Genomic DNA, 22094 nt, shown 5'->3' with positions numbered 1-22094 from the left:
GAAACTGACTGAGTCACTCGGCAGACAGACAGGCAGGTCAGTACTGACTCCCGTGTATGTTTCGATATTGTACATTTCTATATGTCCATATGTCTAATCTGACCAATGAAACCTACTCTATCGAGAGAACAGACACATAACCAATCGCATACATACGTACAAAAATGCTCAACTATAATTTGTTGTAAAATATGAGCGAACTAGTTGCTGAGATGTTTCTGTCAAGATGGCTTGTGGGAGTTTAAATAAGGTGTAAAGATTTGAAGTTAGACACTTGTTTCCGTGGCCAACTTATTCTGGGAAGTGCTGCTAAAACCAACTTATCTCTCCCCACTTCCTAATCTATTTGTTATTTGTGTGTGCAAAGCTCCAGGGTGAAGCAGCTGGAAGAGAAGCTGTCAGCGGCCCGCAAGCTGCTGGCCCAGCAGAAGGCCCAGGAGCTGTCCATCCAGAGAGAAAACAGGAAGGCTGACACACACAAGAAGATGACTGAGTTTTAAGCTCAATTCTCTCAAAGACTTGGGGGATGAATGGAAGCACTGCTTGCCTGAAATGAACTTTTGTCCTTTTGCCTGTTGTCAGTTATTTGCAACTCTGTTTAATTTTTAAAGCATTATTTCTCAACGGCATCATGGATTCGAGCTGGCAGTGGTGCCCAGTATATGGAGAATGCAGCAATTGCTGAAGATTCTCTGCTTCTCATTTTATTTTTAAGGACTGAGCAGATTTTTTTGTTTGAACAGCTGTTTGGCTTCAAATTGTACAGTTCACAATAATGTTACAAACTAAATTCGATTTGTGATGAACATTTTGTCTCATTGTATTTTTCTTCATCAGCGCGAAAAACCCTGTGCTTGAAGAACCTACTGTGCATTTTTCTTTTAAATGTGTTCTTTGTGCATACTTGTCTGTGAGAGGTTTCAATCATTCTGGCCAGAGGCTGCTCTGATGGTTAATGCAGCATACCTTGACATGGATTTCTGACTGATTTTTAAATTACATCCTCAGGAGTTGGGAGACCTTTACACAGTTTTGAAGTGAAGCCCCTCCATTCACCCACGCCTCTTACCGGCTCATACACAGCTTCTTTGAAGCTACGACCATGACCCCTCTATTAAATAATGAATTTGTAGTGCAGCTTGTCTGCTCATAGATCGAACACACACTGTCTGTAGGCGGTAGGTGGGTTGGGTAGTGCCTGCGTCTACCTTGCTGCCCTCCAGACTCTCAAGGAAAGGTTTAATTCGTGACGTTAGGGAGCAATTTCTAATCTGAATGTGATACATCATAATAACAGCAACATTTAAAAAGAACCACACAAAACAACTTTTTCAATAAATGCTTTCCAAAAGATTCAGGCAAACTTAAAAATGCCAGACAGGGTAAACCCAGCCCGATCTGCCGGCGATTTGATTTCGCCCTACAGCTCAGGCTGGAAACCTGTACATTTATCCATCCTGCTTCCGTTACAATTTTGCGGGGACCGATCACAAACTGGCTTATCCACCTGGCGTGCTATTGGTGGGTTTAACACGATGACGATAGAGAAGCGACCAAGCAGCTTCTTGTTTACATTCAACATGGCGGCCACCGAAGCGCAGCAACCCGCTGATACCGCTGTCGCTGCTACGTCACCCGGACCGTTGGTCTGATTGGGTGAAGGACTATCCAATTGCGTACAGAGTCATTTGAACTATGCCCGTTGATCACGCCTCTTGTGCAATAGAAAATACAGAGCAGACTCCCCAGACTAATGTTCAATCTTAAAAGATTGAGCTTGGTCTGGTGATAGCCAGACTAGAAATATGCTTAAGTTTAGTGAGAACCTGAGGCCATTAAAGACATGTAGTGACCATCAGCAAGTCCCAGCGATCGTGTTTGACCCTAAAGGGAAAGAGATAGTAAATACCTCATGAGATACAGTGCACTTTGTAAGCCTTCCCTGAAGTCTCTGGGTGGACTCTGGCGGCGCAGAGGGCAGCAGCGCATGCAGAACTCATGAACCCTCCACTCGGTCTCCTGAGGGAAGCTCGCACTCTGATCTGTTGAGTGGCAGCACTTTTAGATTGCTGAGGACTGGAGGGATCACACAAAAAATTGCTGATTGTTGGGGTAAAATGGCAAAATGCAGTGTGTGTGTTGATTTAATGGGATCCCTTTAGGCTCTGTGCTTCAACCCATTTATGAGCCTCGGGTCCCTGAAGGTATTGCTGCCCATCCCAACAGCAGATTAACTGTGTGTGTGTGTGTGTGTGTGTGTGTGTGTGTGTGTTCAGGTCTAGGTGTGTTGTCTACATCCTTGGTCGTCTGTATGCACTTCACACTCCAGTGGACATCTGTCTCGTGTATGGATTCAGACTGGCCTATTAGGTTTTTTTTTTGCTGCTAATCTGCACTTATCAGAACCTGGATTTTGTGATTAAGGAGATGTGATGGAAAAATTGATTGGAAGGCCACTTTGACAGATGTTTTACTAAGGAATTCACATTTGGCTGTCTGGCTGAGGGCTGCCAGACCACAGGGAATGACCTATGAATATGTGCATTAGTTTGAGCTTTATAGTGTTATTCTACCTGGGTCTCTTGTGGTACGAATTTGCAGTCTGACATGGATTGCATTTTCTAATTTCTAGGATGTCCGAAAGTTGCATGCATTTGTACTATTCTCCATTTTTTTATCTGTTTTACAACCTCAATGACAAATTCTAGTTCATGTGAATATTGCAAGTCAGATGCACTTTGGAAGTTTTTTTCAATTTCAGAAAATTGTAAACCCTTTAAATTCTTTCATGTTTTTCTCTGTTTCAGACTACATGAAATAGTTTGACAAAACAATCGCAGCTCACGATCGACTTACTATTTTTAATCAAAGCTGTATAGTAACGAAGTAGAACTACTTCACTACTGTACTTAAGTACTAAAAGGCTGTATCTGTACTCTACTGGAGTATTATTTTTTTCTCCTACTTCCACTTTTACTTGATGAGTTTAATATTTTTACTCCGATACATTTTTTATGTGCTGCATCATTACTCGTTACTGTTGTGAATGCCTCACGCTACGGAGACTGTGTAGGTTACAGTGTGTGTAGTTACGGCTACGTTAGTTAAGTACGATAATCGCGTCGTGTTTCTTTTCATTACGGTTGCCCGTTCAGAAGTCAGAGACGATGTAAGTTTGTACTCATTTCTATTTAGCCATTGTTGCAGCAGATGAAGCTATTCCTGAGTTGTTTCAGTCTGCAATGAGTCCTGAATGTTAACCGTTTGACCCTGTGATGTGAAGCTGCTAGTTTATCTGTATTTTGCTAGCTTGCTAACCTTCCACTACATCACACATTTTATTTCAGTATTTATTAATAAGTGATTAATAACCAACTGTTATATCAGATAAAAGCTGTGACATTAATGTACCTTTTGGGGTTTATTTCAGAAAATTCCTTCATATCCAGCAATGTACAGCTTGTGACTGCCTTAATACCAAGTAAAAAGTTAAACTCCAACAATATGATATTCAAAATTTGAGTGCTTTCTTTAATAACTACATAACACAATATTTGTACTTTTACTTTTAGTACTTGAGTAGTACATTTTAAAATAATCTATTTGCAATACTTAAGTACAAACATTTTTGAATACTTTAGTACTTCCACTTAAGTGGGGTGCTTAAAGAGCACTTCAACTTCTACTCAAGTCACTTTTTTGATAGAGCACTTGTACTTTTACTCAAGTCTGGGTCTCTAGTACTTTTTACACCTCTGTTTTTAATTGGATGGAATGGTTGAGTTTACTCAGTTGTCATGGAGCTGAATCTGTTGAAATGCAAGCTCAGTAGCCATTTATTTTATTTACGTTAGTGCTAACTTGGTTCATAGTAATATACAACTGATAGATGGAATCAAGTATTAAATACAGTACACATTTTCAAAACTTACCATGTAGTCCTATTCGCTCACTTTTCTCCAAACCTTCTCATCTTTTGTTCTGTCTCTGTACAGAACAGACTGAGTCCTAGAGCTCCGGGTGTCTACAGACGTCGACAATAAGTCTGTCCTCCATTTCTGATTCTCAGTGAGCTCACGAGAATCTCAACACTGATAGGCTTTGACAACAGCGTCACAAGAGTTTTTCACTCAAGTTGAAACATTTTAACTTGTCGGTCGATTCGCGTCTGCATTGACTTTGTATGTAATCAAGTCTCACAAAAAAAAATTGCTTTGTGCTTGTTCGGAACAAACCTTTAGGATGTTAGCACGCTCACGTGGCTTAAAGCACACTGTGCCTAAGTACAGACAGACAAGTTCATTCTTGACCTTGAAAAAGTTTGAGAAAACAATCCCATATCAAGGTCCACTTTAGTCTGGCTATCACCAGACCAAGCTCAATCTTTTAAGATTGAGCATTAGCTTTAACATTAACATGAGCTGCAGGGCGAAATCAAATCGCCGGCAGATCGGGCTGGGTTTACCCAGTCTAGGTCCACTTACTTTCTTCTGGGGCGTTCAGCCATATCAGGCGTCATTCAACAGTGTCAAAAGATCTCCATAACAACTGAGCAAACTCCATCTTCCATCAAAGCAGACATTGCAAGCATTCTCTTGTTTTAACCAACAATGTTTTGGGGGGGTCAAGTTGGAAAGATTAACATTTCACTCCCTAACTAGCTGATGTGTGGTGAGCTGGGTGCTACACATTAGTGGTGTTAGAGAGCAGTCCCCACCCCCCCTCCCCCCAAAAGCGCTTTGAGTGTCTATGATAAAGCGCTATATAAATGTAATAAAATAAATAAATAATTTTTTATTTATATTACTGCACTAGAATATTACAGTTGGACCAACTACCTCTACCCTACAATATACAAGTATGTCTTCTACATGGCTCATCAACTAGTGAAAATTATGTCTTATCTACATATTAAAATCCCGTTTACAGGGTTCCAATTTTGAAATAAATCTGGAAAAATCAAAAAGTCAGCTGGGGACTAGAGCTGGGCATACACATTTTAACATACATACCTAAATACATACAACGCATACATCCAAAACTATACAGGCAGATATCACCCAACAGTTTACCAGGAAGCAGCTTGCAGCACCATTACCATCAGGTTCATCATGTGCCAAGCATCTAAGTTATTAAATTAAAGCACGTCTCCTTGTCTAAATTAATTATCAAAGCCCTGGCATATGGATCTACAAAGACAATCACTTAATTGAAATTAGCATTGAAGGTCAATTTTTCAGCAAGATAAATGTAATAAAATTACATTTAATTGTAATTTATAACTTTGTATACTAGCCTGGCATTTTTCACTGCTTTCTTGAGGCATCCAACCTTTATGGAGCTCTACCACCTGATGGACACATTTGTATTTTACCTTTGTCTAAAGTATAATACTGAAATTATGCATATGAAATCCCTGCTGAAAAGGCATGTCTTATCATTTAATGGAAATTAGCTTGTAGTTTCATAAAGACCATCTTCATCTCATTACAGAATTCAATTGACATTATACTGCTGTATTGTGTTTCCAGAGAAAACTGGAAGGACAAATGGAAATTAATATCCGTTCATACTGTATATGAATCTTTGCATACAGACAAAAGACTAGCTAAGCTCGTCTTTTTTATAAGGCGGTGCTTGTTGTACTCATTGTTGTCAGCTTTTCTTCTGCAAATTATGTGCTGGAATCAATGAATAAATACACAGCACGATGCAGATATTTCACCTTGTTTAAAGTGCTGTCTTTCCATATTGTGCTTAATTGCAATTTTCTTCTGTCAGTGTTTTTACATAGTGATCAATGGTTGGTCCTTTGCTGAGCCAGTGGAAATACAATAGTTCGTTGGCAGAGGTCAACATCTCTTTGGGCATTCAGGTGTAACATTACATGTTTTTAAATCTAATTAAATCAGAGGTTTTACTGAGGTGGAGATGCAGATATATGTGAACAGGATTAAAGTGGAAATGAGTTGATCATTTGCTATAAACAGTAATTTAATACTTTTTGATTTTGGTGGATAAATAAACAATTCAGAGAAGCTACTGTTAGTCCACTCAGCCTCTCTGTCCCACTGTAGTCTATATCCACGACGTTCCACTTCCGGGATTGCTCCAATGCCGCCGGAAATTCCGCCGAATGTCCGGTACCTTCTGCTTTCTTTGTGTTGTAATTTTAAACTCTGGTCGATTTATGAGGACTATGGTTAACTGCTCAGATCTCTAGGGTAAATCCAGACAGCTAGCTAGACTATCTGTCGAATCAGAGTTCTTTGTTGCACGACTTAAACAACTTTTGAATGTACACACGTTCCACCAAAATAAGTTCCTTCCCGAGGCTATTTTGCAGCGGCATCGTGGCTCCGTCTGGCGCTTAGCACCACCCAAGACTATTGTTATTGGTTTAAAGAAATGCCAATAAACCAGAGCACGTTTTTCTCCCATCCCGGAATTCTGTGTGGTCTCCTCCGCAGCACTGTGGTGGAAGGTCTGGCAATACGCGACTATTCCCACTATAACCACTCCTCTCAGCCTCTGTCCCACTGTAACCAGTCCACTCAGCCTCTGTCTCACTGCGTTTTTCAAATCCAAAACCTTTTTGAATGAGGTTCTGCATTCACAATGGGGATTATTGTCAAAAACAGCAGACACACCTCACTAAAGGTAAAAGTTCCTAAGTGAACACAGGAGTCACCGTTGGAAGATCCATCATTAGTATTTTTAGCATTTTGCCAGACCCAGCGTGCGCCTGATGTGTGTGGGTTTGATTCGGGTCACTGAGCATGCATGAAGGGTGGTGCAGTGAATCAGGAATTTATTGAGGTAACTTTTTTTTAAACGATGCCCAGGTACAATAATGCCAACAATGACCCATAATGACATCATCTTTTCTAGCCCCGGCCCCGGTGCAACCGCTGTTTCGCACCTCTCGCACTCCCTGACACTCGGCCGGTGAACTTAAACATTTACAACATGCATATCTTCTAGCATGTCAACTAAGTGATTTGGGTCACCTCTCTGGGCAAATGGAGCTCTGGGGTTCTGCAAGCAACACACCAGCTGCTTCTGTGCTGCAGCTGCTGATTTATCTCCATTCTTCTGTTTCTACTGTTCACACAGTTTATCAGGACTGTATCATATGACTTTTTTTTTTAAATTCTGTAACAGGTTTGACTTGAAATGAAGCAAGGTACAATATGCCTACTTGTGATCAAAAAAAGCTGCAGTAGGTAGAAAGCAAAAAAGAAAAGCCAGAATTTCAAGTACTGCAGAGGGAGACCTCTTCCTGCAGCTCTCCTTCTCCCCTGCACGTGTAGAACAGCGAATAGGAACGCTCTCTCTCTGGATTGACCTGTGATTGGCCAAAGTCTCCCACCACAGGCTAGATTTTCTAAAGCCTGAAAAAAGAGACAAGAGGAGGTGCAGAAGTCTAGTTTTCTCTCAGACAACTTTAATTACAATATGCTGAAAGGTTTTTATGGACTTTTTGCCCAACAATGCCAAAAATATACTGCCTACCACAGCTTTTAAGTAAAAGTAAAATTACCAGTTTTTTAGAATGCTCAAAAAAGTACAAGTACACAAAACCCTGAATCCATAAACACTTCTTTGTTCTCTGGCATAGCTGTAGATATGGTTCTCTTTTGTTAAAAATATTCAGAAGTGACTTCATCATCAGCATTTCTCTGCTTCCACTATCTGCCACAGCCTGAAACCTACATCAAGAACAGTTTTTTTAGCACTATAAAAGACATTCGATTTCCGGTCAAATCTGATTGCATGGTACACAGTGTAAAATGAGAGAGTAGAGGCTGGTTTTTATTAATACAAATGTCTCCAAAAGATAATGTGACAGTTATTTATTGATATGAACTTTAAATATCAACGCCTAAACGAATGATTATAGGCTTGAAAATCATGCTTGACGAAAATAACCCCAAAACATTCCACTCCTATTCTACTGATTTATCAAGCAATAGAAAAAAATGTGCCCATGCCTTTTTTGGGGTTAAGGGGGGGGAAGAGCTATCCATGACTGGACAAAGAAATATTGAATAGATGCGTTTATTTAAATACTTTGAAAATCACACAGCTGTATTTCTATTTACCAAGCAGTGACTATTGGAAAAAAAAGCGTCACACCTGAATACACATTCACACACACACTGTAACGATACTATAACATTGAAATTGTAGTTGGAATGTTACAATTTTAACTCAAAACCAACCTTATACAGTCTTCTAAACATGTTACATTGTCAGAAAAAAAGAGTATTTTTTTGTGTTGTTTTCTGCAGTTGTAAATTGGTCAAACTTTCTTCTTCTTCTTCTTCTTCGGTTTTATTTTATGAAGGTGACAGCATGAGCTATACGGCTCAATGTCAAAATGGAGTGGTGTGAAGAGATATTTTCGCTGTTGGCCTTTTGCCCTCATAAAGAATTTATATGCCCACTGGAATCAACGAGAGATATTTTATCTTGTTTCTCCGTGAGTAACCTTTTGATAACCTCAAGGAGTGTGACTTGTACTTCCTTAGAAAAATGAAAAGATAAATGAACAACTTTTTTTTGTACAAGATGAGACAGTGTGTCTTCCTTTCAGTGTTAGTGGACGGTGTCCTTCAATGGTGAGATTCTAGATCATTCCAGCCAGCCAAGGAGGAAGAAAGAGTCCCACAGATCCCAGTATGCAGACCAGTACAAACATCCAGAGGAATATCCTGTCAATGACCATGGCCACATACTTCCAATCCTCTTTCACCTAGCAGAGAAGAGACACAGAAGAGAGGGACATTCCAAATGTAATAGCACCTTTCTTTTTACAAGCTGTCAGTTTTCACCATTGATTGATTTCTCTCGAATGGCTGATTTTTTCATTATCAGGCAGCTTTCTCCTAAATGTCAATCAATTCTTGCTTGTCTCTCTTATAAAAAATTCAAGGTCAAATTACGGAGGTCCCATTGGCCTTTCAGGCTACAGACAGAACGAGCATTGCAGTGTTGACCATGACTGGTGTCAATAAATGCAATAACATTTTGCATAGTTATATTTTTTTAATAATTGTACACATTTTACAACCTTCTCCTCCTATTCTACCAAGACCTCATTCATTTTTGTTTTGCCAGCGACTTAACAATTAACACTAGATCAGTACTGTATACTTAAAGATGCAGTAGGTAAGTCTTATAAAACTAACTTTCTGTCATATTTGCTGAAACTGACCCTATGTTCCAGTAGAACTGCATGAATTATGTAATATAAAAAAATCCAGCTCCTCTGGCACCACCTACAGCCTGTAGTGCGATTGGCAAAATTCCACCGCTCCCGGTCGATATTCTCCAATCAGGGCCACAGGGGGTGTTTATCTGCCTGTCAATCACTGCTCATGCACGCACACACATATAAGAGCGTTCTCCCCTCCCCCCTCCCTGTGCACGACCTGCAGAAAGGTTTCCCTAAACTCGGGTGAATATTGGAGTGGCTTTTCAGAGGTGGCGTGAGCTCCGGGATTTTAAAGATCTGAAGAACGATGCAGATGTAGCCACATTTCTTCTCGACAGGTAACATAATTACCATAAATGATTTATCTTTCACTTGGTTATTAGTAGTCAAAAGTCCACAAAGCTATGTTGGTGAGGACAATAGTAACGTTTGCACAATGGTCGGTCTGATATGATGCTGAAATGGCTAATGCTAGCCTGCTAGTTAGCATCGTTTTACGGTTGGTGAGTAAACATTGTGTTATTGAACATGTTGTCTGATTGCCTAGCAGTTCTGTCAAACTCCGTTGTGTGGGAGGGGCTTAGGAGACGGTTTGGGCTGCAGCAGAAAGGGGGGAGGGACTGAGAAGTTGTCGATGTTCAAATTTGTTGGCAAAGTCCTGGATCTTCATAATCTTACCTACAGCAGCTTTAAAGTGACTATATGTAACTTTTAAATGTTTCTGAAACTGTAATTTTCCATCTGACGATCATGAATGACCTGTAACAGCAAACGTGACTAACAGTGAAAAGAACGTTATTTTTATATAGTTTTTATTAATTCCTCTGCCCAGGTCCGATTTTTCCCACAAAGTGACAAAGTGATTTATGGCAATAGGCGGCGCTACAGAACACACATTCTGATGGGTCACAGATTTCGGCATAACACTGGAAAAGCTTCTGTTAGTGTATCCAGCCAGGTAAAGGGTACCAGGAGATTTCTTTATATAGGTCCAATTATATTTTTTATTTTATTTTAGAAGTTCTCTGCTGTAGTTATGGCTGATACTGTGGCAGGGCCATCACAGAAGAGAAGGACATTAAACAAAGAACAAATACAAGCTAAAAGGGAAAGTGAAAGACAATGGGCAAAATCCGAGTCACACTCGGTCGGGCTTTCAACAGATGGAGACAATGACGGGATTGTAAATTATTCAAAACCAACCCCGAATTGGCCATCAGGTATGTCATATATCAATTTAATTTAGAAAAAACTTTAGATTGCACAATGTGGTTGTACGCCAGTAGCCAACATTATATTACGTCCCTCTTCCATTTAGCCCAGACGTTTATTCCTTTTAGTCCGTGTTGGCCTGCTGCTCTCTTTTCACTTGTCCCCCCTGTAACGTTACTTGTGTAAAGCCTCCTTGGGTTTCATGAAATGCGCTATATAAATCTAAGTTATTATTACGTTGGTTGCTACAACAAACTCTTAATGCTTTGGCTCCTGACACAGTGATATCCGCTTTAGCTCACAGTACATCCAAAGTAGGCTAAGTTACCGTATGCAACACTTGAAATGCAACGATGCATCTGTAATCTGTTCTCTTATTTAAATGAATGATTTTCTGTCTGAGCAAAACATTCATCACAACTATATGACCTCCCCGTAACGCTAACTCCTAGACCTTTACGACAAGTGTGGTAAAAACACTATCACTTTTGTCCAAAGGGGAAAATGAAATCAACACAAACTCAAAGTTACATATAGACACTTTAAAAGCTTTTTGCTGCGTAGCAGTTTCCTAATCAAAATACATTTTTACTGATGTATTTCAAAGTGATAAATATGAGTTATGTAATTTTTTGACACTGTCAAAACTAAAGACCATGCAGTATGACACATGAACAGGCAACATGAGGTAAAGTCTCAGTAAATTGTCCCTTGTCTGATGGTGATTTGCTCTCGGAAACTTATGTATATAATGAAAGCACGTTTTATAACAATTTCGGTAAACGTGGTTGGATTATAAGGCATGGCCTGTTGCGCTTATGCACTAAGAATTTTATATTTGCACAGGTGATTACAGATTGAATATTTAGTTTTTTCCTCATTAAATACATAGTAGCTCAAATTTCAGGTCACAGCCCTATTACATGTGCTGAGAGAATTGCACTTGTGTCCAAAACTATTGAATCTGACAAATGAGTTGAATGTTTGAGTTATAAGGAGCTCTCTTTAGATTTTTTATCAAATATCAGCGCTATGTAAACATTTAGAAACTATAATGTCATTACCAAGGCTTTACTGATTACTTAAATAAATATGGTTTCAACTCACTGAAAAATCTGCATCCTCGGCCCTGAGATGATCAGCGACGTACTGAACTCCTTCTATGGCCCGTTGCATAGCTGGGGAAATAGTTGAAACCAAGGTGCCCTGTTGGGTATTCTGGTCTTTAGTGGACTCTACTGTGAGGGTTTCTGCTAAGTGATCTGTAGGGCTTTGTTTCTTCACCCACCCTGCAATTGTCATGAGCCCAGGCCCTTCATCATGCAGACAGCAGTACTGGAAGCTGCTGGAGCGACACCGAGGCCCAGCTCTCTGAGGAAGCTCCTTCTGTTGGTCACACATTTGCTCTACGCTGATAGATCGGCCATTTGGGGCCATTGTAATTGGTTCTTCCGTGGATAGGCTGCAGAGTGGGCCCAGTGGCAATGTTGGGGCCAAGGACAGTTGGGAAGAAGATGAGGCTGCAGAGTTGTGGGCCCGTAGGGACTGTTTCTCAGAGAGAACAGAATACTGACCGGATCCAGACCGGCAGAAAATGTTGGCCTTTAGATCATCCTCGTTGTGGTTCTCAAGAGGGGAAGAGAGTGGAGAAGGTGAGCAGACAAGGATGCTTGGACTGTCAGATGGAGTCTTTGGGAGTGTATTCTCTACCTGCCCCATCTGTCTCAACCCTGTCTCTAACCCTGTCCAAAAGGCTTGTGAGTTGCCTGTTGCAGATATGGTGGTAGGACGGTGCATCATCTCGATAAGCTTTTTGCAGTTCTGCTTGGCTGTGCCTGGCGGACGCTTCATGAAGAGGACTCGAGGCACCATGTCCAAAAATACTCTCCGCACCCAGTGAGGCATGCCATGGGTTTGTGGTGATCGGTGATGTACGTTCAGCACAAAGACAGTAATTATGATGGAGAGTGTGACAAAGACCATGGTGAACAGCAGATATTCACCAATCAGTGGAATAACCAGTGATGTAGACGGTATAATCTCTGTGATCAGCAGGAGGAATACTGTTAGGGACAGTAACACTGAGATACACAAGGTGATCTTCTCTCCACATTGCGATGGCAAATAAAACACCAACACAGTCAAACAGGAGATAAGAAGACAGGGGATGATAAGGTTAATGGTGTAAAACAACGGAAGCCTCCGGATGATGAAGTAGTAAGTGATGTCTGAGTAGATCTCTGTGCAGCACTCGTACTTTTTGGTATTGTACTTGCCCACAGCATTGACAATGACCCACTCGCCGCTCTCCCAGTAGTCCATCTGGTCCACATCACTGGCCATGCTGATCAGATCAATTTTGGCGCGGTCATAGGTCCACGAGCCAAACTTCATCTTGCAGCTTTGCTGGTCAAAAGGAAAAAAGGTGACATCTATGCTGCATGAAGACTTGTAAATGGCCGGTGGCATCCATTTTATCTGACCGTCATAGAACAGATGGGCCTTAGTGAGGTGAGTTACCGCAAAGTCGCCATCAGCGCTGCACATAAAGAAAGGGATATAAGAGGGGAGAAAAGTTGGGTGGATGGGGGGAGAATAAAATGTACTTTACATTTTTACCTTCATCAAGAATTGCATTACAATACCAAATTCTTCAAGCAATACTTTTTTAGATCACAAAAATCTTAATTTTGGTAGAGTGAACCTTGATTCTTAGATACAAATGTTCTTGTTTTTGACCACATCTCATGGTTCTCTTCAATGGACGGAGTTCGGTCTTTTGTAAGTTGACTGTTTTTAACCACTCACAAAAAAGAAACATAATTTAGCACTAAGCAAAATTTTAGTATTGCAGTTATTAAATAGTTCTTGTAACAAGCATTGACTTCCTGTAAATACAAGCTAGAAGCTATTTTATTTGAATGTCTGGCTGAACAAATGAGGGCCTTTTTATAAAGTCTGACAAGTGGATACAAAATGCTAAATTTTACATCACTGATATTCTTTAAACAATAACTATGTCAGTAGGTGAACATAATTGGGGAATTATTTAGTATGATTCAAAGGTTTTGTTTCTTTTCTCTTATTTTACTCACTCGCTACATAATATTTGGTAATATATGTATACCAATGACACTCACATTTACATGTCTATATAATCAAGCAAATAAAAGATTGCATGTCCAGTGTTGGGTAAATAAAAATAAAATGAATGGGAAATTTGGCAAAATAAATTATTTTTGGTGCCAAAGAAGAAATACTGGAAGTCAGTGATCTAATCTCTAAAAACTGTCATGGCGACAGCTTCCCCATCCTCCTCTCTCTCATCTCCTGCCTTCATAATCTGATTAATCTTTGTTGAAATTCTCTCATCGTTCCAGCCCTGCCATGACACACCAGAACCCCACCCATTACTTCCTGCCTCAGGTCATCGTCTGACCGAGTCATCTGTCCACCTTGTTGCAATTAGCTTCAGTACATATCCAGATTATCCATCAGTCACTGTGTTAGATTGTCAATGTTGCCATCATTCTGTTCTGCCTGTATCTGATCAGTTCTGCCATAGCCCTCTGTATTCCTTCCTTGTTGCCAAATGTAAGCCTATGTTTTGACCTAGTAAAGAACATTGAAGGGCCAATGCATGTTGTCTGATCAAGTATTACATTAAAGTTAGTCTATATCGATGACCTCTCATTTCCGTGATTGCTCCGGTGGCTGAAAATTTCGCCGGATGTCCCTTATTATGGCTGGATGTCCGTCACCTTCCGCTTTCTTTGTGTTGGCAGATCTCTGCAGGGTAAATCGAGATAGCTAGACTATCTGTTGAATCTGAGTTTTCTGTTGCACGACTAAAACAACCTTTGAACGTACACATGTTCCACCAAAACAAGTTCCTTCCCGAGGCTATTTTGCAGAGGCACCGTACCTGCATGCGCCCAAGACGATTGTTATTGGTTAAAGAAATGCCAATAAATCATGGACTGTTAATATTTACAATTTACAACCTACGCAATAAACCAGAGCACGTTTTTTTCCCATTCTGGAATGCTGCCAGACCCTCCTTTGCAGCGCTATAGTGGAAGGTCTGGCAATGCGAGACTACAATAAAGTCAACCTAAGTCAGATATTTTGGTGTAGTCATAGATTTAAGATCTAAATCAATCACATCAAGACATCAACAACATCAGCCTTTTACCAACATAATAATATAGCAATAATTAAAGAATTAATGTCGAAATCTCTAGTCTACATCTTCAGTAGGTTCAGAAATCAGACATATACAGCTCACTCTGAACTCTGCTGCTCAAGTCTTTACAAGCCTAAGAAAGTAAAGCACGTAACGCACAAATTTAGGATAAAAATACCTATTTTCTTTGTTTCTATCTTTAAATGCATATTTATTTATTTCATGTAATTTTATTGTTTTAGTCAGTGTCTGATGTAAAACTCAGATATTTCATCACGAGGAAGCAAAATGATGTTTGTATAATGACTTGAATGTGATAGTTTTATTTATTTAATGTCTGTTTCTGATACAGTTTTTATATTAGCTGATTTGCCTTATTTAGAGTTAAATAAATACAGGTCGACTGGATGCATCTTATCTGAAGCCCTTAAAAACACACCCAATTACATTTCATCTTCTAATTCCCAGCGTAATGTATTGCTTTGTACGATGTGTCGAGCGTTGTTTGTAACCACATCCATTATGGCTGACCTCGTTCACATTTATTTTAGCTAAATTACTTTATGACATTGGCACAGGACAAGATGTTTGGCACAGCAACAGAATCTTCATGTTTTCCCTCCAGTCATACCGTCTGTTGAAATTAAATCATTAGTTGCTATGTGATTATTTTTGCCTTTAATGTGGCAACATTTAAAGGTGCCATTATGCTCATTTTCAGGTTCATACTTTTATTTTGGGTTTCTACCAGAACATGTTTACATGCTTTAATGTTAAAAAAAAACCATAATTTTTCTCATACAGTCTGTCTCTGTTTCTCTGTCTGAAACGCTCCATTTTAGCACCTGTTCTTTAAGTCTGCTTCCCGAAAAAGCCCAGTCTGCTCTGATTAGTTAGCCTTACCGGGTCTTCCGCATAATGCGCTCTCGGAATGACTGTAGCACTTTCTACCTATAGTGTAATTGTGACACCACAACAGTACGGAAGTCCTGCCGGCTTGTTTAAAGGAACAGTTTCTGAATACGGGCTGTGTGCAATTCTCTGTGGATTGAGCGTTTTCATACTTTCACAGTATTTATATAGCACCTCGACCTGCTTCATAATGAAAAAGGACAAGGAAAGCTCACTTTTTACAATATGGGACCTTTTGGACAATATGGGATCCCAGAAACTCTCTAAATTTCTTCACATGAAAACAAGCTACTGCATTGACACAGATCCTCACTTGTTGTAGAGGACGATGTCGGGCCTCCAGATGATCTCTGAGGGAATACGGATGGAAGTTACATTTTCGTATTCTTCCGGGTTCCAGCGGAGTTTGTAATCATTCCATTCCTGTAGGAAATCATTGATCATATTTATATTCTGTAGCTTTATATACAACTGAATCTTTAGCATGTGTTTTTATCTCTCATTATGACATACTTGCTTGACCCAGACGTTTGTGGTCATCATCTGGTTCTTCTCATCCTGATTTCATGTAAACAGAAGAGAAATTACTGTGACATGCATCTCCTTTCAAATGAATTGTATGTCAGTATTCATGACCATATAGGTAGAATTTCTTTGAACATCTCATAATAAAGATATTTCATGTATCAGTTTCAAATCCACATACATACCCTCCATTCATAAAGACTGATTAGTTGTGTAATACACCAGAAAAAAAAAAAACTTAAGGCAGTGCTTCATGCAAAAACACCCTCACTGTACGGTGTCTTCTATTGCTTTGCTGCCACTGCTGGCAAGCTGCTATCTCCAGCTCTTTCGCTGCAACATCTAAGACACAACAGTCAGTGAAAACACACTGTAGGAGAAGACAACTTCACCAAGAGCTGACTCTCACTACTAGGCATGTGAAGCAAGCACTGCCACCTAATTGTGTGACAAAAACCTGGAGAATCATCCCAGTAACAATGCAGGCTGCACTTATTCAATCTTAAAGCTGCACTGAATGGCAGTTAGAGGGGTTATTAAACAGTTTTACCTTAAGCCAACAGAAACCCTGCAACATAATTTGTGTCTGTTATGCGAAGATAAGACAAGAGGCAAGTGAGAGTAGAGATGTTATTTTGTTGAGACCAGCTCTGTCTGGATTTTACTGCCAGTGATAGCATGCTTGACAACTGAATTTAATTTGGGAAAATAATTCAATCTCTTCTGTTGTGGTTTAATTTCCGCTGATAGGTGATCTGTATATTTAGATTTATTTCTTTCCTGGTGAAGCTTTGAGCTGGTTGTTATTATGATCATAATTAATATAATACATACTACAGAAAGAGGGCCAAACCAGAATCTAAACTTAACAAAGAGATATTTTCAGGTAGGTTTACGTGCCGTGCTGCAGCTGACCAGTTTATTAGCTATTCAGCCTGTAAACTGGTATTAACAGTGCACTTTTCCCCGGTGAATGTTTGTTAGGTTGCTCGTTCAACCAGCTTAGGGTGCAGGAGGAGACGTGGGTTCATGTTTGTAAGTTAGATAAGACAGAAACTTTAGCAGAAAAGCTATTCTCGGTGGTCATTTAAGCAGGTTTCTGTATGGCTGTGGTAACCATCTGCGGAGCATTATGCCTGGAGCAGATATGCTGTAGCAGTAAAAAAAAAAAAAAAAGCAATTTTATTTCAGTTGGATTTTAATAATGATATCCGGTGTTGGCTATTGGTGAAACTTGACAATGCTGTGAGTTTTTACTCACCACATCAATAAGCTGGGCAATAGACAGTCCAAAGTGGACTAGCACTGTGTCTGAGGTGTTTTCCACAGGCCGGGAGAGCTTATTGTAATGTACGAACAGATCGTGGAGCAGCCTCTCTTCAGCGTGGGCACGAGGTCCAACTTGGAAACAAACTGAGGGGAAAGAAGCAGAGATTAGCAACACATTCTTTTCAGCACTTATGTGTCATTAAATGTCTTTTTTGTATTTTGAAACAATACATTTGCTTACAGTGTAAGAGTAGTTAATATTGCTACTCCTTTGTGTTCATTTACGACAGAGGCATTCTATAGACTTATAACCAGTTCGAATTGTATCTCTTTTTGCACATTTATTTGAAATAGAAACCCTGATTTCAAATGCATATTATTAATACTGAATATTTTTTGTACCATCTACAATACAATCATTTATAATGAATTTAGCTGATCTATGCCCCTTTGAAAAATTCACTGTACAGATTGCAATCTAAAAGGAGGGTGACCTCTATTATACAGGTGGGATACGGTTACACAGGACTGTATCTGAGGGATGGGGGGGGAGGAGGGGGGAGGAGATGAGAGAAGGAAAAAGCGGAAGCATGAATCTGAGTCTGAGGACATCCTCTGGGTCTCTGAACAGACGTGCTGATGGAGCGATCTGTCGAGACGTCTCATCCTTACCTCCCTCCCTCTCACTCTCTCTGCCATGGCCACTCTGATGGAGCAACTCAAAACTCCCCCCACCCCCTCCCCCGCAGTGAGGATGACCTAACAAGGTCTGGGAACAATTAAAGAGACTGGGTTCGTCCCGAGACTCGTACAGTACAATGTCCTTTGTATTCCAATCCTTTTTTCCATATTCAATAAGGCATTTTTCTATTCTGGACATTGATGAAATGATATGTCATTGAATTACCTGCACAATGCACATAGGCTGTATTTTGTTTCAGCACAGCCTTACTGATGTTTCATTATGCCTGGCACTATATATTGTATATATTGTTCTTTCTGTGAATAAGCTATCCATCTATCTATCCATCTTAAACAAAGATGCTCTGCTGTTCTAACTTGTATTCTTAAAACAGGGACACAGGTGTTGTTGTCATGCTGCTGGCCTTCCTCTCAGGTTTTCCTACCCACTCAATCAAAGCTGATGGACTGTCCTTCAGTTGCCTGAAAACTGGCATCCTCTGTTTTTAAAGACTTGGGATCAATATCTTATTAAATGGATATAGTTTCTTTTTTTCCCTCCACATCTTCACTTCCTTTTCTACCTGAATGTGTTTGACATGTCCAGATGCTCAACAACCTTGAAATGTCTTTACATTTATAGATGAAAGGAACCAACATTGGTACTTTTGTTCCATCATATCAGCTCAGAGTGATATCTGTTAAAGGCAGCTGATATTATAATATGTATTTATGTCAATAAAGAGGGACGCTCCACTAGATTCTAAAGCAGCCTTGCAACTAATGGGTTTAGATGGGGGAGCTCGCAGGGTGTCATGCCTGTGACAATGTGTGGGTCAGAGCCGTAATGTGTGCAGGAGAAAATAGGTAACTGTTGGATGAGTTTACTGCTGTATAATGGGGTTTACAGGACACTATAATTAGCACCTGCAGACTGTGATGTTAACAATCACTTAGCATGGAGAAACCTGAACTTTGATTCCAGTTGGCTGTCATATATTTACTTGACTTTCATTTTTCTATTTTTGTGAGAATATCCAGTTCCTTCTCCTTTAAATCATGACGTTCCCCTGAATAAAATAAAATGAATTATGTAAATCATCCAGAAAAGTTAATAAAATAAAAAAGCAAATGTAATTTCTAGTAATGTTTATTTGCTGATATTGCTGTTTCGTCCTGCTTATTTATCTAGATGTATCAGAGCTACTGGTCCCAGTTCTGTCCTAATTTGATCAATGTATTGTCATAGGCCAGTAATGTATGAGCAGCACATATTACTTTCTATGAGTCCTGCTCCGGCACTAGGCAGACTGAGCTTGTTACCAGGTCACTAAGCAACAGAGGCAGTTTCTCACTCCTTGTCCAATAAAAACAAAGTTTTTGTGTCTTGAAGGTTGTGTGTTTTGTCAGCGATTGTGGTCGTCATCTTGTCAGATTCTTCGGATAAACGATTGTGGTTGGGAGGTTTATTTTTGTTTGTTTTTAAGCAAAACCCTCTTCTGCGTTTTTAAAACATTTTCTTTGGACACTTTCCGTCACTTTCAAAATAATATATTCATGACATAAACAAAACTTAACATAACGAAATAGAGAAAATACAGCCACTCTATTTTTGTATAAAGAGCTGTTCAACAGTTAAACTTATTACAGATCCGGGCTCAGGCATCAACTTTGGTGGTGCTGATTGACTTGAGCGCCGCAATATTTTCACCCAAAATCTATGAAATACATATAATGTGTGATGAGTATAAAAGTTAAAACACCCTCTCAATAAGCATAGGCCAGCCTCCCCCCAAGCAAATATTTAAAATACATAACCCGCTCACCCTTTTCTGATATGATAGCCCATCACTCCTCACTCCCCAATAATTTCACACAGCCCCTTATAAAGAAAGAAAGAAAGAAAATGAGAAATTAGTAAATTAATTACCTTGTGGAGGAAGACTGAAGACAAGTATGCTCAAACATTTGTATAAATCCATAGTGAACTCCCTCCAATTTCAGTCCCAATGGTCAGTCATCCGTCCCATAACAGTCTTCAGGAGGTTCAGATCAGGTTAAATAGCCAGATGGAGAGGTCATGTTAGTCTGTATCAGCCCCGGCCTGGTGTTCCTCCTGGTTCCATCTGTCCATCTCTTCAGTTGCTCTTCTGAGTGTCCGTTTGAAAGAGCACAGACCTGTAGTTTAGTTTCCCTGACCCAACACTTGAAAGTTCCTCCTCTCTCCGCTGGAATCCTTAATCCAAGTGGTTTATCCCGCTCTTCTCCACCCTCCCTGTCTACATTACTCCCTCCCTCGCCTCTCATCTCTCCGCCTCCTCACTTCATCTCCCTCTCTCTCCCTCTCTCACACACACATACACACACACAACACACCTCATTTCTCTGTGCATTCTCTTTCCCTCCTACTTATTTGCTTTTCTTCCTGTTCCAGTTTTCTCTCTCCATCACTTATTTGAAAAACAGTGAACTTTTGTGTGTGTGTGTGTGTGTGTGTGTGTGTGTGTGTGTGTGTGTGTGTGTGTGTGTGTGTGTGTGTGTGTGTGTGTGTGTGTGTGTGGCAAAGAGAGAATATATATACAGTATTCTCTCTTTCCCTTACACAAACAAATCTATCTCAAAAATATCTGTTGAGATTTTCTTACCAGTATACACGAGCACTGCTGTTTGTTTGTTAATGTGTTTGTAAAAAAAAACAGACCAGATCTTTGTATGTGAGCTGCGTTACAGAGTGTGTGCAGAGTGTGCAGTGTGTAGATACCTGTCAAAGTCCAGTCTAGTAGAAGTGCCAATGAGTCATAGAACCTCTGGATACTCTTCAATCTCCTCTCTGCCCAGTTTCCCAGGAGCATAAAATCTCCAATCCCCCCCTTCTCCCTTCATCTTACACCCCTCCTTTCTCTTTTATGTAAACACCCCTGACCCTCTCACTGTTTTTTCCCACATAATGCTTCACACACCGACAGAGATTTCCCTTTCTTTGCAACCTCTCTGTGCTTCACTGCCAGTATGCTTTACAGCTTTTATACGTCAGCAGAGCTCAGTGCCAAGGCTGGCCATCTATTGAGACAGTTGTACATCTTTTTACTTTTCCCCAGCAATGCAAACATGTCATGTTTTGATGACACAAAGTAAGAGATAATAACTGAAGACACTTAAATAAAACCTTGACTCTCAAAAGTCATGTTTACTTGAAACTGGCTAAGGAAGAAACCACTTTGAAACTTATGACTGTGTTACATGATTTAGTCCAACAAAAGAGGTCCAGGCGGAGATATATTCTGCTGCTGTAGATGTCTTTGTGAGATATGCTTCTTTTTAATACACTTTGAGCCCACAGAGAAAAGCCCCCGCAGTGTACACATTGATTTTGTTTCTGATCAAAGACTCTGCTCTCTTGATCCAGTGATGACTAACAGTGACTTGACAGATGAAGAGATTCCTCGCACCGGTGTGTTGCCACAGCGCAGATGTACATTCTTACCATCAGAGATTTGATAGACGATTATTTAGTTGGATTGCTGACAGAAGTCCAACAGGAATTTGTAAGTGGGACAACGCAGCAGCAGGGGGCCACTGGAAGAGGAAAATTTCACTTTCAGTAAAGGGCAGGGTGCACACATACGGCAGTTACAGCCTGGTGGCTGACACATATATTATCTAACACCCACATATAAACACATATAAGCTCCCTCTGTGGCCACCTCAGCTGATGAGGACCATCTGTGCGCTCTTCCAATGTTAAGGGAGAATAAGGACCAGCAATATTCACCTCTTGAAGCAGCCTCTCTAATAATTTGACTTGTCCTGAAATCAGAAAGGATTCGGTGATCCCTAAGGCAAGCATTTTGACCTCTCTCAGATGGTCACAACCCAAACACACTTGCTGACCCTCTGTGGCCATGTTAGTAAGCAGCTGAGGTGGGTGGCTGCTACATACAAATTCCTGAGTTTCCAGAGTTGAAACATCTGGCACCAGAAAAGAGTAAGCTGCACAGTGTCTTGGCATTTGATAGCCCTTTCAATACAACTGGTTTGTATAAAGCCATTATGTGCATACATTTTAGAGCTCTAGGGATGGTAACGAGG

General features: G+C 40.2%; 2 protein-coding genes across 3 annotated transcripts in view; one reads left to right on the top strand and one right to left on the bottom strand.

The window, feature by feature from the left end:
• Positions 1 to 808, top strand: part of zgpat (zinc finger, CCCH-type with G patch domain) — a 5932-nt gene extending 5124 nt beyond the window's left edge. The window contains exons 5-6 of one of the 2 annotated variants that reach the window (XM_039800562.1): positions 1 to 36; positions 368 to 808. The exon at positions 1 to 36 is cut by the window's left edge and continues 376 nt beyond it. In XM_039800562.1, coding sequence (XP_039656496.1) covers positions 1 to 36; positions 368 to 500 — 169 coding nt within the window. In that variant the 3' untranslated portion in view covers positions 501 to 808. The remainder of the gene's footprint in view (positions 37 to 367) is intronic. The other variant, XM_039800561.1, reaches the window with a different exon arrangement.
• A 7069-nt stretch (positions 809 to 7877) lies between these two features.
• LOC120558404 (neuronal acetylcholine receptor subunit alpha-2-like) lies at positions 7878 to 20236 on the bottom strand. The gene is made up of 6 exons (XM_039799387.1): positions 19936 to 20236; positions 17317 to 17468; positions 16044 to 16088; positions 15844 to 15953; positions 11540 to 12971; positions 7878 to 8758 (listed from the first exon to the last, which is right to left on the bottom strand). The coding sequence occupies exons 1-6, from the start codon at positions 19985 to 19987 to the stop codon at positions 8633 to 8635; spliced, it is 1917 nt and encodes a 638-aa protein (XP_039655321.1). The 5' UTR covers positions 19988 to 20236; the 3' UTR covers positions 7878 to 8632.
• Between the last annotated feature and the right edge of the window lie 1858 nt (positions 20237 to 22094).

Source organism: Perca fluviatilis, chromosome 5, assembly GCF_010015445.1.
Source record: "Perca fluviatilis chromosome 5, GENO_Pfluv_1.0, whole genome shotgun sequence".
NCBI lineage: Eukaryota > Metazoa > Chordata > Actinopteri > Perciformes > Percidae > Perca > Perca fluviatilis.
The sequence above is the reverse complement of the archived record's forward strand: the minus strand, read 5'-3'. Positions and strand labels throughout refer to the sequence as shown.